Source organism: Peromyscus californicus, unplaced genomic scaffold (assembly GCF_007827085.1).
Source record: "Peromyscus californicus insignis strain IS unplaced genomic scaffold, ASM782708v3 Scaffold_20__1_contigs__length_68692818, whole genome shotgun sequence".
Classification (NCBI taxonomy): domain Eukaryota; kingdom Metazoa; phylum Chordata; class Mammalia; order Rodentia; family Cricetidae; genus Peromyscus; species Peromyscus californicus.
In genome coordinates, this window is record NW_026294503.1 from 43,307,698 (window position 1) to 43,324,030 (window position 16,333).

The window sequence follows — 16,333 nt, forward strand, 5'->3', positions numbered from 1 at the left end:
ACGGTTCCATCTCCACCTGGCATACGGTGGCCCCTTTCTACACCCTGCGCCAGCTCAGGTCTCCCACCAGACATGGGGAACAGCTGGACTTCTGGGCCCCTTGCTCATTGCCCTCTCAGCTTTCCAGTCTGCCCCATCTCAGCATCTGCTCTCCCTGCCCGGAGACTCAGCCCGGGAAAGCGAAGAGCTCATTTTGTAGAAGGAAACAGAGAGGCAGCCTAACCCAGACATGTTGCTAAGTGCCAGTTCTCAGCAGTTGGGGCTGCCCCAGAAACAGTACTGCAGAATCTAAAAGCTGCATCCAGGCTCTGGTGGAAGGAAGACTGATTAAATATTAAGATCTGCCCTGCACAGGGGTAATTGGTTAGCAGTGTCTGCCATGTATAGATACAATTGATTAGCAATGTCTGCCATGTATAGATACAATTGATTACGAGTGTCTGCCATGCATTAAGTGTAATCAACTAGCAATGTCTGCCACATGAGCAGCTTCATGAATGGTAGAGATTGCTGACTATTGTTTCTCAAGACACTGCAAAAATCCCAATAGTTGAAAAGTGATCATTAAGATAACTACATGGGGTCGGGGGAACGGGGGCAGAGAGATAAATGAATGATAGATCGATTCATGGTCTATGATCCATTGGAACACTTGCCCAAGCCTGGATGTGGAGATAGGAGAAGTTGGAGCGTATCTGTGCACAGAAACCTGATTCCTATAAATGACCAAGATGTTCTCAGCATCGACGCTTTGTTCACGGAGGAAGTTTCCCTCAGTTTCCAGCAGTATCATCCTTCTAGACTGAAATGACAGGCTTCCAACAGCGATGAAATAAACATTATCCCTCTACTCTCCTTGCAATCCCAGGGATGGAACCAGCTAGGCAGAGCTCTGGCACTAGGCTCCACCCCCAGATCAGAGTCACACCTTACGTAGTTTTATTGTACCTGCTTTTTATAATCGCCTTTTATTTATAGAAAGATTGAGTTTTCCAGCCACAGAAACAATATGACGAAAAGTCTTTAAATACATGTATTTAAACAAACAAAAAAAATGAAAGAGTTTTAAACTTCTCAGGGAATAATTACAAAGACAGCATGCACAGATCATTAAAAGAGAGAGAACCAAATCCTCCTCAGATCTCTTCAAACAGTGGAAATAAGTTCTATTTCTGTTTGGGAGCTAAGGCAAAAGAATTCCTTTTTTTTTACATTTGCCCAGGATACACAGTCAAGAGTATGGATGCGGTGTTTGGGTCTAATCCATTATTGAGACAGAGGAGGATGGCCACAGACAGCATCCTGTGGCAGGAGGGAATGTGTGGGATTTCATACAGAAGGAAGCAGGACTTCTGACCCCTGGTAGGCAGGAAAACTCTTGCATGGGACCCAAACACCCTCTGCATTGGCTCATCTCTTCTTGCTAAGCTTTGGGGCCTTGTGTCAAGCACCAGCTCCCAGGACATCTGACTGAGAGATAATTTGCTTGGTTAGATCAGGCCCAGCCTCTGTGACAGACCTTCTATGCTCAGGCTGCCAGTCAGCTTGTAGGCCTGTGGTCTGGCCAGACAGCCAATGAGTATGAGCAGGAACCATGAGGCAGGCACTGTGGTAGGGCATCCATTAGCTAGGTCTAGGTTTCTGCTTCCCTTAGGAGATAGGATCTGATCACCATGGTGCCACCAACCCTGGAACATTGACAGACACTGAGACCTGTGCTGGAGGAGCTGCCTTAGAGAGCAATGCTCTCCTCTGAGGGTGAGATGGTACACCTAGGCATGCCATCTCTGCCTGGGCTGCTGGGACTCAGCAGGCTCCCTCATGAATTGATGGGGTGGGCGTGGAAAGGTACAGCAGCCACTGCTGTGTAGGTATCTGTGTTCACGCTGAGCCTGTCATTGGGAGGTCAAGAGATAGCTCCAAAGAAGGAAGATGGGTCAGGCGCTATCCCCATCAGCTCCTTCTAGTGTGGACCAGGGAAGTGTGAATGCGTTAGGGAAGCCGCACAGGACTTCCAGGTGAAGATGAGGGACATTTGTCACCTAGGTGAGGCATAACAAATAGTGCCTGAATGGGTGTCACTCAAGAGGGGGACTCCAGGGGACCCCGTGGGATCCTTGTGAGGTTTACACAAAGGACACAATGCTGACACAATGCTTGTTGAGTATGCTTTTTTGGGGGAGAATTGAGGGGGATACATGAACGGATATCTACTTCTCCCATATATGGTTTCAAAGGCAGGAATCCACAAGCCCAGCTTGGTGAACCTTTGAGTCTTAGAGGCTTACTTGCAGGAGCCTAGGGGACTCCATCACAGAAACTCCCACCCCAGAGCAGGTGATGATGTCACTACAGCTACATAGATGGAGTCCTCACTTCAATCAATCCTCTACCCGCCATCCCCAGGCATATGCCAGCATCTTCCAAGAACACATGCACCAGGGGCGGAATTACACATAGCTGGAGATGGCGGGCAGGAGAGTGGCTGGAATCTCTGGTGACAGTTTGGTGACCCTTCCCATCCCCTCCTTCTATGAGAGAATGTCAACAGTCAACAGGCTGCAACCAGTCTTATCAGGCTCTCTTAGTTTGGGTAGACGCAGCTGATTAAGACAGCAGCAGCCACGCCACACCCCGAGGACAGCTGCCCCCCAGCAGTGCTGGTGAGGCAAGAGTTGGGACAGGGAAGGGTGCGGAGGGGTAGGGAGCCACGGCAAGCTCAAGGACAGAAGAGGAGCATGGGGCACATTTGTGTTTGGGGAAGCAGGTTCTGGCTGCTCTGTGAAGGTGAGCAGGAGTAAGGCAGGTACAGGAAGCTAGTGACCTCATGACTAGAGAGGGAGGGGGAGCTGACCACCCCTCCCCACCCCAGATCCTGCTTGGACCAGAGAGCAGCAAGTAGAGCTCAGAAGAGGATGACTAAGTGTTGGGGTGCGGATAACCAGGAACATTCCTCAACCGGTCCCCTTCAAACCTGACCTAACCTAGTCTACACCAGGTGGGCTGGATCCTGGGCCTGTAGTTCTTGAAGAGACAGATAGGCATCAGTGTTTGGAGGCAGCACAGAGGCCAGGGCCGTGTCCTGACCTTGCTCACAAGGGCTACCTTCAGGGACACTGGCTTGCTCCCCTGAGCTTCCATCAGACAGCTCCTCTCCATCACCTCCCTGCACCAACTCCGGAGGGCACTGCAAGCCCATCAGGTCAGGAGATGGGAGAGAGGGAAGTCCTTCCTGCAGGGAGAGGGGAGGCTTCTCTTCCGGGGCTACTACTCCCCCAAAGGCAGTGTTGGGGGAGCTCAGGCTGGGGGAGAAGAGCAGCAGGTCATCTCTGGGTGGGAAGTCACAGTAGTCATCCTCTTCCCCAGCCAGAGGGAGCAGAGAAGGGAGGGACGATCCCTCGGGCCGCCCTGGCCCATCCTCCTCCACGTCTTCTTCCATGCAGGGGTCGTAAGTGAAGTACACTTGGCAGGACTCGATCTCTAAGGCGTTGGGCAGGTGGAAGAAGAAGTAGCCTTGGTTGGTGAAGCAGCTGGTCTGGGAGTGGCCGCTGGGCGAGGGTGAGGGGGCTGTGTCCTGCTGTAGCAGGAGCAGCTGCTTGGCCTTGGTGTCTCCCTCCAGCACCTCTAGTGGAGAGATCTCAGGGGCAGGGCCGGCAGGGCTGAAGGAGGATGAGGGGAAGGGCGAGGAGAGCCATTTCTGCCAGAGAAAGTGAGGAGAGTGAGTGGACCGCTCTACCTCCCAGCCCACCACTGAACTCAACTCCTCCTCCTCCTCCTCCTCCTCCTCCTCCTCCTCCTCCTCCTCCTCCTCCTCGTCTTCCTCGTCCTCCTCCTCCTCCTCCTCCTCTTCTTTCTCCGGGTCCTCCAGCAGCAGCCCCCACCCCCGACCTAAAATCATCCTGTAGCCTTGATATCTTGATGGACTTTCTGGACTTATCAGCCTAGGCCACATGCTAGATGAACACAGCCACAGTACTGCTTCACAGATGTCCAGGGGATGTTGGCTAGGAGCCAGTGTGGCTGGCTACCGAGCCCCTGCTGTGTACCTGGACTAAACTAGGTGTGAGGACACAGAAGGGCCAGAATCCCCACCGGCTTGTATGGAGTTAACCAGCCGGTCAGTGTCCCTGAGGGCCCATCCTGCTCAAGTCACAGGCAGCCGGTGCAGAAGGACACAAGCCCTGCCCACAGCGATAAAGAACTGGCAGGTCCTCAACTCACCTCTCCCCGTAAGATTCTATAACTTGCCTCTGCTTACACAGCTAGGCAGTGGCAGAGCCAGAGCCAGAGTCAAGGCCGTGGGACTTAGAACCATGCCAGAGCACGGACAGAGCTGGGCCCACGAAAGAGGCTGCTCACTTCAGCACCCTGGACCCTCTTACTAGGGCAAAGCCCTTGTCCCCTGATCATACCTCTGCCCTGCAGCCTGTGTTTGGGGTGCCCATCCACCAACCACCCCCTCTGTCTTCTACCCCTGGCTCCTACCTGAAGGTCTCCTCCGTGCTGGGAGCTCAGCTGGGAGAAGAACTCAGAGGGGTCTGGGACGTGGCATTTGAGAGCTGTCTTCAGCCTGGCCAGGGAAGAAGGGGAGGGGTGAAGGGGGAGGCCGGGGAGGGGGTGGTATGATGTCCTATCCCCAGCTTCCCGGTTCTGAGACTAGGGGGTGGGCCCATCCCACGTCCACTCGTTTATTCAACAATGCTGACTGAACACTCACTAAGGGAGAACACTACATGGGGTACTGGGGACCCAAGAGTGGACAGCAGAGAAGGCCTCGGCTCCCCAGAAGCTGACACACTGACAAGACAGACCGAAACGAAACGTGTAACAGGGTTGCTCCTTTTGTGGACCCAGAACTGAGCGCTAGTCCAAAGATGTCTCTTGAGTGGGAGAGACTATGGTTCATGGCACCATTTCCAGTGGAGGCCCTCCAGGGTCAGGCTAGAGAGGGAGGCAGGAGCAAGGCCTCCTAGGGAGCGCTCTCATGGACGGAGGCGCCCGCCATGCGCTGCGTGACAGCTGGCCTCAGGGAGACAGTGAACGGAAATTGAATTCTACCTCAGGTTCTGCTTGCTAAAGCTGCTCAGAACCTGAACATATCCAGCTGGAGAAAGGGGAGCCGCTTCCTGAGCGGCTCACCATCTCCAACCGAGAGGGTGTATTACTAGTGTGGCGGGGGATCTCTAAGGAGGGTTAAACAAGAGTGTGACGTGGTTGGAATGGATAGGAAGGGACCAAGGGCAACAAGACAGACACTCAGAGGCTCCTGTGACCTTCAGGGAAGCCCCAGGGGACTCTTCCTGCTGCAATCAATCTCCCCTTCCCATACCAGCTTCCACCTTGGGGGATGGGGCCCAGGGACAAGTTAGCTGTTGGGGGAGGGAACAGAGGGAGGCCAGGTGTGAGGGAGCAGGGTTCAGCCCAGCCCAACCTGGAAAGACGCACATGATAGAGATGGGGTGGGAAAGGAATACTGGTCAGGAACATCCTTACCACGGGCCGAGGTACTGGCACTTGACTAAAACGTAGACACAGCTCAAGAAGCCAAAAACACACCCAAGGCTCAGTAAAAGGTGTCTGAGCCATGGTAGGGCCAGGGTCTCCTTCCTGGAATCTGTTCAGGGTGCAAGAGAAGGTAGAAGGTGAGAGGTGGCCCCTCAGCAGGTTACCTGAACCCCAGATCCACCCCACCCCCACCCCACTCCCATGTCACACCCTGCCAGGTATCAGTGTCTAGCCAGGCTTTCTTTTACTGGGGACTTGATCCTCGATCCTACTTAAGCCCACCCACCTGTCCTGAAAGGCAGACTGTGCTTAAAAAAAAAAAATGGCCCTGTGGCATTCCCAGCAGAGCCGATGGCTGTACTGACTGACCCCTACCTGTTACTGAGGCTGCCCCTGAGTATCACACCTAGAGCTTCTGTGTCCCTTGAACTCAGCAGGTGACATGACGAGGGATGTGCCTTCAAGAGTCCCCCACCAGCGTGGCAGCCCCACAGTATCCAGGCTAAGAGGCTATGCCTGTTTCTGTCAGAGCTACCTCACCTCACAGCACCTGGCCTACACGTAAAGCTGGGGAAAGGGAGCCCTTGGCCCGGAGAGTGGACACAAGACTCCCTACCACACATGGGCCATGGCTGATCCCCTCAGTAGCCCTGTCTCTGGCAAGTGAGTCTATGGGAGGTGCAGATCCACCCCTGTAGCTCCTAGAGCACCCTGGCCCCTGCCCAGCTCCCTCCACGCTGCCCATTGTACCTGCTGGTCTTGTCCGAAAGGCCAGGGGCTGGCTCCAGGGGCTCCAGGTCCTGCGGTCACCTCGTTTGGCCCTGACCCGCACCTGGAGCTCGTATGAGGTGTCAGGGGTAAGCGTCTCCAGGTTGATCCACTGCTGTCTCTGTGTAAGGCTTAGCAGGGGTGCATCCTGAGCAGAGATGGGTGCCGCTCAGCAAGGTCTCCACTGTCCACCTCACCTCCCATAGCCAGATCAAGGGGCTAAGCAAGCAGCCTCTCCCTGGCCCTCTCAAAAGCTCCCTGCTCCCCCAGCTGCTGGGGCCCTGAATACCGGGGTCCCCAGGTAAGTATCAGAATGAGTGTGTGGATGATGAGTCTCAACCCACCACCCCCTGAAGCCCTGAAGCCAGGGAATGTCTGGATTTAGAATGTGGAAAGGCAGCTGCTGAGCCTCATATACCATCTCGCCATGGGGTCTACATAGCTGCATCCTCTGGCTATTAGAGCATGGGAGGAGCAGGCAGTGCTAAGCAATATAGGAGGACCAGGATGAAACAGCTGCACATCAGTCTGTAGAAATGGACAAGGGCACGCATCAGAACAGGAAGGTGCAGCAGAGGCAGGGGATTGGCTATGTCCTCACCTCCCAGCGTTGGCCCAGGGAACGTGTGCGGGCCTCAAATTCCAAGTGTCTATTAATGTAGTGAGAGACCTGAGAGACCTCCCAGCTTATGTTGCAGCTCTGGGTTTCAATGTGCAGAACTTGGAGTGAATGAGGGGCCATCAGGCGGACTGCAGACAGAGAGGAGGGAACAGGTATCACGGATCAACCAGTAAGATACCAAGAACATTCAGCCCCGTTTCCACCACACAGCATCCCCAGCACCAACTCCTCCTCAGCAACTGTCCTGACTCCTCCCCTGCACCTGCTGTCCCTCCTCCTCTGTACCTGTTCTTCCCTCCTCTACACCTGTCCCTCCTCCTCCTCTACACCTGCTCTTCCTCCTCCTCTACACCTGCTCCTCCTCCTCCTCTACACCTGCTCCTCCTCCTCCTCTGCACCTGCTCCTCCTCCTCTGCACCTGCTCCTCCTCCTCCTCTGCACCTGCTCCTCCTCCTCTGCACCTGCTCCTCCTCCTCCTCTGCACCTGCTCCTCAACCTCCTCCTCTACACCTGCTCTTCCTCCTCCTCTGCACCTGCTCCTCCTCCTCTGCACCTGCTCCTCCTCCTCTGCACCGGCTCCTCCTCCTCTGCACCGGCTCCTCCTCCTCTGCACCTGCTCTTCCTCCTCCTCTACACCTGCTCCTCCTCCTCCTCTGCACCTGCTCCTCCTCCTCCTCTGCACCGGCTCCTCCTCCTCTGCACCTGCTCCTCCTCCTCCTCTGCACCTGCTCTTCCTCCTCCTCTGCACCTGCTCCTCCTCCTCTACACCTGCTCCTCCTCCTCCTCTGCACCTGCTCTTCCTCCTCCTCTGCACCTGCTCCTCCTCCTCCTCTACACCTGCTCCTCCTCCTCCTCTGCACCTGCTCCTCCTCCTCTGCACCTGCTCTTCCTCCTCCTCTACACCTGCTCCTCCTCCTCCTCTGCACCTGCTCCTCCTCCTCCTCTGCACCTGCTCCTCCTCCTCCTCTGCACCTGCTCCTCCTCCTCCTCTACACCTGCTCTTCCTCCTCCTCTGCACCTGCTCCTCCTCCTCTGCACCTGCTCCTCCTCCTCTGCACCGGCTCCTCCTCCTCTGCACCGGCTCCTCCTCCTCTGCACCTGCTCTTCCTCCTCCTCTGCACCTGCTCCTCCTCCTCCTCTGCACCTGCTCTTCCTCCTCCTCTACACCTGCTCCTCCTCCTCCTCTGCACCTGCTCTTCCTCCTCCTCTACACCTGCTCCTCCTCCTCCTCTGCACCTGCTCTTCCTCCTCCTCTACACCTGCTCCTCCTCCTCCTCTGCACCTGCTCTTCCTCCTCCTCTACACCTGCTCCTCCTCCTCCTCTGCACCTGCTCTTCCTCCTCCTCTGCACCTGCTCCTCCTCCTCCTCTGCACCTGCTCCTCCTCCTCTGCACCTGCTCTTCCTCCTCCTCTGCACCTGCTCCTCCTCCTCTGCACCTGCTCCTCCTCCTCCTCTGCACCTGCTCTTCCTCCTCCTCTACACCTGCTCCTCCTCCTCTGCACCTGCTCCTCCTCCTCCTCTGCACCTGCTCCTCCTCCTCTGCACCTGCTCTTCCTCCTCCTCTGCACCTGCTCCTCCTCCTCCTCTACACCTGCTCCTCCTCCTCCTCTGCACCTGCTCCTCCTCCTCTGCACCTGCTCTTCCTCCTCCTCTGCACCTGCTCCTCCTCCTCCTCTGCACCTGCTCCTCCTCCTCCTCTGCACCTGCTCCTCCTCCTCTGCACCTGCTCTTCCTCCTCCTCTGCACCTGCTCCTCCTCCTCCTCTACACCTGCTCCTCCTCCTCCTCTGCACCTGCTCCTCCTCCTCTGCACCTGCTCTTCCTCCTCCTCTGCACCTGCTCCTCCTCCTCCTCTGCACCTGCTCCTCCTCCTCCTCTGCACCTGCTCCTCCTCCTCCTCTGCACCTGCTCCTCCTCCTCCTCTACACCTGCTCTTCCTCCTCCTCTGCACCTGCTCCTCCTCCTCCTCTGCACCTGCTCCTCCTCCTCCTCTGCACCTGCTCCTCCTCCTCCTCTGCACCTGCTCCTCCTCCTCCTCTACACCTGCTCCTCCTCCTCCTCTGCACCTGCTCCTCCTCCTCCTCTGCACCTGCTCCTCCTCCTCCTCCTCTGCACCTGCTCCTCCTCCTCCTCTGCACCTGCTCCTCCTCCTCCTCTGCACCTGCTCCTCCTCCTCCTCTGCACCTGCTCTTCCTCCTCCTCTACACCTGCTCCTCCTCCTCCTCTGCACCTGCTCCTCCTCCTCCTCTGCACCTGCTCCTCCTCCTCCTCTGCACCTGCTCCTCCTCCTCCTCTACACCTGCTCTTCCTCCTCCTCTGCACCTGCTCCTCCTCCTCCTCTGCACCTGCTCCTCCTCCTCCTCTGCGCCTGCTCCTCCTCCTCTGCACCTGCTCTTCCTCCTCCTCTGCACCTGTCCCTCCTCCTCTGCACCTGTTCCTCCTCCTCTGCGCCTGCTCCTCCTCCTCCTCTGCACCTGTCCCTCCTCCTCTGCACCTGTTCCTCCTCCTCCTCTACACCTGCTCCTCCTCCTCTGCGCCTGCTCCTCCTCCTCCTCTGCACCTGCTCCTCCTCCTCCTCTACACCTGTCCCTCCTCCTCTGCACCTGTTCCTCCTCCTCCTCTACACCTGCTCCTCCTCCTCTGCACCTGCTCCTCCTCCTCCTCTGCACCTGCTCTTCCTCCTCCTCTGCACCTGTCCCTCCTCCTCTGCACCTGTTCCTCCTCCTCCTCTACACCTGCTCCTCCTCCTCTGCACCTGCTCCTCCTCCTCCTCTGCACCTGCTCCTCCTCCTCCTCTGCACCTGCTCTTCCTCCTCCTCTGCACCTGCTCCTCCTCCTCCTCTGCACCTGCTCCTCCTCCTCCTCTGCACCTGCTCCTCCTCCTCCTCTGCACCTGCTCCTCCTCCTCCTCTGCACCTGCTCCTCCTCCTCCTCTGCACCTGCTCCTCCTCCTCTGCACCGGCTCCTCTTCATCCTACACCCCTACTCTTGTTACTCTGCCCACACCTCACAGAGCGAATCTACTTGGGATCCTCGTCCTCTGCCCACCCCCTCCTGGGATGTCTGAGTCAGGGACTGAGATGTCTGCTGAGCCTTTGGTACCTGGGACACTCTCCAGCTGTTGAGTGATTGGCAAGCAGCCATGCCCTGCTTGAATACTGATCTGAGAGCTGTACAGGGATTAGCTCATATACTTTATTTTATCCAGGTATCTTTATTATTGATGAATTTGTAATCATATGAATACATTTATACAGTATAAAACATAATTTAAATAATTATAAGCATATAACAATAATTACATAGCATTTAATATAAATTTACATCTGTGTGTTCCACAAATATACTTATTAAATGTAAATATAAACCATAAACATGTCTATGATTCACTTCTCAATTACACTATATGTATTCAATATATTTGTCTGTTAATATTTGTGAGAGTGTGTTGGTACAAGCTTGGCAAGTGTTCTAGCCACATGCCCAGCCTGTGTGGATTTTAAGTGTAATATGTACTTCATTTTCCCTGAACTAAACTGCTCTAAGTCTGTAACCCTGAGATTCTGTCCACCCACAAAACACAAGTTTTTTTACTGTGCCTAGATGCTGAGGAGTTTATGCATCCTAGCTCTCATTCCTTCCCGTCATGAGGCCCTCAATTCTCCCCACTTTACAGAAAAGAAAATTAAGGCCCCAACATGTTCAATGACCTGCTAGCCAGACCAAGTCAAGGCTAGACTACGATTTGAATTCTGCCTGGATCTCCCTTCTACCCCTTCTCTTCTTTAGAGGCAGCCTCCAAGGTCACCTAGTCATTCAACAAGGCTTCCCCAAGCTCTGCCTATTCAGGCCTGGAGTTCAGTGTTCAGCGAGGAGCTGCAGGACTGGCAGAGACTCTGCCCTCCGGGAGTTCCCAGCCCAACAAGGGAGATAGACCCACAGCTAGGTAAGAGCTGAAGGCTGAGTGGGAATCTTCCAGGCAGGGGTGGGGTAGCTTTCCAGGTAGGTGCTGGGACAGGCTTGAGAAGGGTTCAGAGGCTGATGGCTACCAGGAGAGGTGGGACCCACAAATCTAGACTCCATACTCACGGTTCTCAAAGGGACGGAAGTTACAGGTCTTCACCCTGCGCCAGCCCTTCCCTTCCCAGCACACCACACTTATGTTGAGAGAATCTGCAGCAGTCAGTGATTGGGACTACAAGAGAGGAAAGGCAGAGGTGTAGCTACCAGAAGCCATTGAGATGAAAGGGCCATTAACCTATCAAGGCAAGGACAAGCTTTGCCTCTACCAGCCATCTAAGGCAGGGGGCAGCAAACATTGTCTGTAGCCAGCCAGATTGCGAACACTTTCAGCTGCACAGACCACATAGCCTCTGTCACAACTCAACTCTGCTATTGTCTTAGTAGAACTACAGACAGCAAATGAACTGATATCAGGGCCACATCCCAATAAAACTTTATTTACAAACACAGACTGCAGCTGGGATTGGCACAGGGAGCATAGTCATTCAGTAATCCCTGATATAAACTGAAGTAGGCCACCAGGGTTGAGAGGAAGTTTCTCATCACAAGATGTATGCAAAGAGCTAAGCCCCCCAAAAAGTCATCCACAGAGAAGGCAGAACTGGACCTACTGAATAGCCTTACCCCCGGCTATTCTGGAAGGAAATGGCTAAGCAGTCCCTACTCACACCTTGTTGATGAACACAGTGGTCCCTCCCTGTGCTACTCTAGAAGCCTGTGGTTAGGGATGCTCAGACCACTCAGCTCGACAGCAGGAAGTGGGTTCACATGAGGCCATTACAGCCACAGCTTCCCAGAATGACCAGAACACAGAGGATGGGTGACATGGTCCCCCAAGTAGGCTGGGCCACAGGCTCCTGTGTAGACAGTAGGCTGCAGGAGGAGATTCAGAGGCAGGCCATGGCAGGACCTGTGCTCTGGGACTGGGTGGTGGTTTGCAGTCCAAGCCCTGAGGCCTAACCCCTCCGACCTGCACAGACTTTGAACTTGTCCATCAGAGTTCCCTGACCAACCAACTAAGTATTTGCTTCCTCCCACTTCACCGAGGACACTGCCTTCATCTCTCACAGCTGCTACCAGTTCCGGCTTACCCACTTAATAATAGCACGACTTGGTTACTATTTCTGTGGTTGTCCTGAAGAAATTGCCAGTACCAAGCTGCTGGGGACTTCTGCCCCCTCTTCTTCGCATAAATTACCTCGTTGAATTCTCTTACCACTCTCTAAGACAGACACATACTATCCCCATTCCCATTCATTAGTCCAGGAGACTGAACTACCGAGAGGACTGGGGACTGGCCTAAGGTCACACAGTTAGGAAATAAAGGATGGAAGGCGGTCCCTGCAGAGCCCCCATGTTGGCACAGCTGGAGATTCACCAGCTGTGCTGTGTGCCATCCTCCCTTTCCCGTTCTTTGAGAACGTGTGGAACCTGCCAAAGGCTGGACAACACAGCCCGGGCTTCCCAGGGCAAACCCCTACCCCTGCCTTGGCCCTTTCCTCAGAGGGTCTGAGGAAACTTTTAAGTTACATCCGCATGGTCTGGACTCGGGTCCTACAAGAGGCAGATGGGCGATATCGAAAAGCCACCAGGAGCCCACAGGCCTGGGGTCAATCCCAGCTCGGCTGCTTGTGGCTGGGTGACCTCCAGCAGACACCGCATCTCTCAGCCTTAGATTCTACCTTGGTAAGGAGACAAAAGTCATGGGGGTCTATTTACGACTCTCAGTATCTGCTCTGTGCCACAATGGCCCTTCGAGGGAGCTTCCATTTTCTTTTCTATTTTACAGGAGGGGAAACTGAGACACTGAGGCTGCAGAGTCACTGAGCTGTCGTGAGGCAGTACCAGGGCAGGGATGCCCAACTCTAGCATGCCACTCTCCCCCTACAGCCTCGATGCTGAGACCTCAGCCAGAGTCTGGTATGGTTGTCATTGTACTGGGATGCAAAAGGGTGTCACGACTCACAGCAGACAGTGAGAGGCCAAGAGTCTGGGCAGGGGCAGCAAGGGTGCAGGCCAACATCCCACCTTCTGTCCTTCACTCTCAGCCCAAGCATCTACATCACCTGCTCTACATCACCAGGCTGATGCTTGCAGAGGTCCAGAACCACCCTGAGGCCCCAGCCCACAGCTGGAAGGACTTGACTACACACGTGTATACACACACACACACACACACACACACACACACACACACACACACACACACACCAACACCCATGCTACTCACATCTAGGTTCCCAAGGATCAGGTTGCAGGCCCAGGATCCCTGCCCCACAGGAAATAGCTCACAGGTTTTATTCCAGGACCTTGCAGAACAGAAAAGGACACCTTAGAAAGCAAGGCAGGACTACAGAACTACCCAGAGACCCTTCTCACTTCCCCAACCCCCCGTGCTAGGGACAGCAGGACAGTGGGCGAGGAGCCGGCTGCCTCCCATGCTCCCAGGGTCCTTCCCCTCTAGAATACCTTTTTAGGCCCTCACCATCCCAGCCCCCAGCCTGGCCTCCCAGCAGCCAAGGTGACCAAGGAACACAAATCAACTCAGCCCTCACCCCCACTCCAAGAGCCCCCCAAGCTCCATGCAGCTAAATTAAGCTTAAAGAAGCCTGTGGCCCCCAGATGTTTCCTGTCCCCACAGGACAGCATCCCAGGCAATGGTCCCTGACCCCACAGCTGCCTGAGGGCGCTCCCAAAACACCAGATTGCTCAAAAAATGTAGGAAGCACCAAGTACCCACCCTGCTTGCCTCTGACAGCCTTGGCATCAGAGGCTCACAATGACTGTCCCCAAACTACCCAGCCCAGGACCTCTGAAACTCTCAGCTAGAGCCTGGATCCCACCCACTTTCAGGAGCCCCAATGACTGAGTGGCTGAGCCTGGAGCCAACTGTTGTGAATCTCAGGTTCAGGATTCCGATTAGAGTTCCCGCAGACTTGAGGTTCTGCTCTGTGACCAGGCCACACTCACCGGAAGCTCGACTTGGCTTGGATGTGGCAGGAGGTGACCTGAAGGGCCTCTTCCCGGCTCCACACGCAGGAGACATTGGCTCTTGAGTTGTAGAAGCATTTAAGATGGGGACAGTCTGTGGGCAAAGTAGGGTGTGAGTGACTGAGTGACTGCCTGCAGGACACACACATGGCCTCTGGGCATGTTCACTACCCTGCTCCTGGCACCCTGTGCCTGCCAGAGGAGGGGGTAGGTGACTCAGATAGGCAGAAAAAGGATTCAAGTTCATTTCATTGTCGTGTGTGTGTGTGTGTGTGTGTGTGTGTGTGTGTGTGTGTGTGTGTGTGTGTGTGTGTAAGCCAGAGAACAACCTCAGGCACTATCCACCTTGGAGTTTTGATAGGCTCTTTCACTGAGACCTTGGCTTGACAATTCAGCTAGACTGGCTGGTGAGCAAGACCCAGGGATCCTCCTGTCTCTACCTCATCCATCACTGGGATTGCAAGTGCCTGATTTTTTCGTGTGTGTTGAGGGGGGGGGGGTACATGCATGCAGGTGCACATAGCACAGATGCCATGGCATATGTATAGAGGCCAGAGGACAACTTTTGGGAATTGACTGTCTCCTTCCACCATGGGATCTGGGGGACTGAACTCAGATTGTCAGGTGTGTGGGGCATGCATGCTGACCACTGAGCAACCTTGCCAGCCCATTCCTGAATAGTTTTTATGTGAGTATTGGGAACGTGGACCCAAGTTCTCATGCTTGCATGATGGGCATTCACTCACTGAGCCACCTGTCACCCCCGCCCCAACTCAGACCCCTTTCAAAGGAAGGAAACTGAGCTTCAGAATTAGAAGGGACCCCAGCCTGTCCATGGCCAAGCAGGGGCAATCGGCAGCCCCTACTTGTCCCTGGGAGAAGCCTGTGCAGGCCACAGGGAGGTGAGCATCTGCCCTCTGGTCCCATCACCTCATCTCTCTTCCCACGACCCCTGCCGTGGATGACTCTCCTCTCTGCAGCAGGAGGCTGGGATGCGGCCTCCCACCAGGGAGAGCACAGACATCATCAAAATGCTGGGTCCTCACCCTTCACCTCTGCAGACGCCCAAGGTGTAGCCGGGCACAGGAGGATGACGGAGAGGCCCAGACACCAGGACAGAGCTGCGGCAGCCATCATATCCAAGCGGCAGAGCTGAAGACACAAGCCCTAAGTGGAGGAGAGCAGAGAGCCAAGTGAGAACAAGTCAGGAGCCCCACCCTGCTCGGCTCTCCCCCCAGCCGGAGCCAGTGCAGCCCAGCCCCAGGCCCTCTGTCCCACAGGAGCTCACTCCCTTCCTTCCGGATCCTAATCAGGTGTCACCTCCTTACCATACTTCACTCCATTTTGCATCAGCACCGTCTGTTTGTTTTTGTACAGCGGTCAGTAAATGTGTCCCCTAGAGACTATGTCCTAAGACCTCCATGCCTAAGACATGCGACCAAACCAGTCCTTACACATACTATGTTTTTCCTATAAATTAAAAGCCCAGCCGGGCGGTGGTGGCGCACGCCTTTAATCCCAGCACTTGGGAGGCAGAGGCAGGCGGATCTCTGTGAGTTCGAGGTTAGCCTGGTCTACAAAGTGAGTTCCAGGAAAGGCGCAAAGCTACACAGAGAAACCCTGTCTTGAAAAACAAAAAACAACAACAACAACAACAACAACAAAAAACCATCATGAGACATGAAGACAGTACTAGCAATACAAGAAGATTCCAAGAGACAGCCACCAGCACTCCTGAGCATGGTGTGAATTAGGTCTCTCCCACTCCAAGTATCTTCCGACAGGTGCCCACTCTGCATAACCAGGTGAGGTGACAGGGCACTCATCAGAGCACCGTGAGCTCTGCACGGGTGATTGGACAATCGAATCCGCTCGCTGACTGGTGGGTGGGAAGCATCTACATCATGGATACTCTGGGCAAAGGACTCGCTTCAAGCCCCATGCAGGATCGAGAAGGATAGCTCAAGGCTTTAGCACATGACTTAAAACGGCGTTCAATTTAAAATGCCTGAGTTGCTTAGTTCTGGAATTTTCTGTTTAATATTTTCCAACCGTGGTTGATGGAGATAACTAAAACTGTAAAAACTGAAGTAGAAAACAAGGGGAATACCATGTTTATCCATTTGTTTTCATACTTACACACATGCACACACTCACACACATACACACTCACACATACACACACACTCACACACATGCACACACTCACACATACACACACACATGCACACATGCACACACTCACACATACACACACACTCACACACACACACACACACACACACACACACACACACACACACACTTGCATACCCGTGCACATGAGTCACAGAGAGTCCATGAGGACAAGGCACATCTGGATTTCATTCATTCCTGAGTCTTTGATTACCAGTACAGTACCTATCACATAGCGGACAGCTGCTG

The 16,333-nt window shown here is 54.6% G+C and overlaps 1 protein-coding gene across 1 annotated transcript; it reads right to left on the reverse strand.

Moving 5' to 3' along the window:
* Positions 1 to 1,141: 1,141 nt before the first annotated feature.
* Il2rb (interleukin 2 receptor subunit beta) lies at positions 1,142 to 15,068 on the reverse strand. Its single transcript, XM_052747472.1, has 9 exons — positions 14,956 to 15,068; positions 13,889 to 14,003; positions 13,149 to 13,227; positions 10,985 to 11,090; positions 6,875 to 7,023; positions 6,256 to 6,421; positions 5,494 to 5,614; positions 4,486 to 4,570; positions 1,142 to 3,697 (listed from the first exon to the last, which is right to left on the reverse strand). The coding sequence occupies exons 1-9, from the start codon at positions 15,044 to 15,046 to the stop codon at positions 2,990 to 2,992; spliced, it is 1,620 nt and encodes a 539-aa protein (XP_052603432.1). The 5' UTR covers positions 15,047 to 15,068; the 3' UTR covers positions 1,142 to 2,989.
* Between the last annotated feature and the right edge of the window lie 1,265 nt (positions 15,069 to 16,333).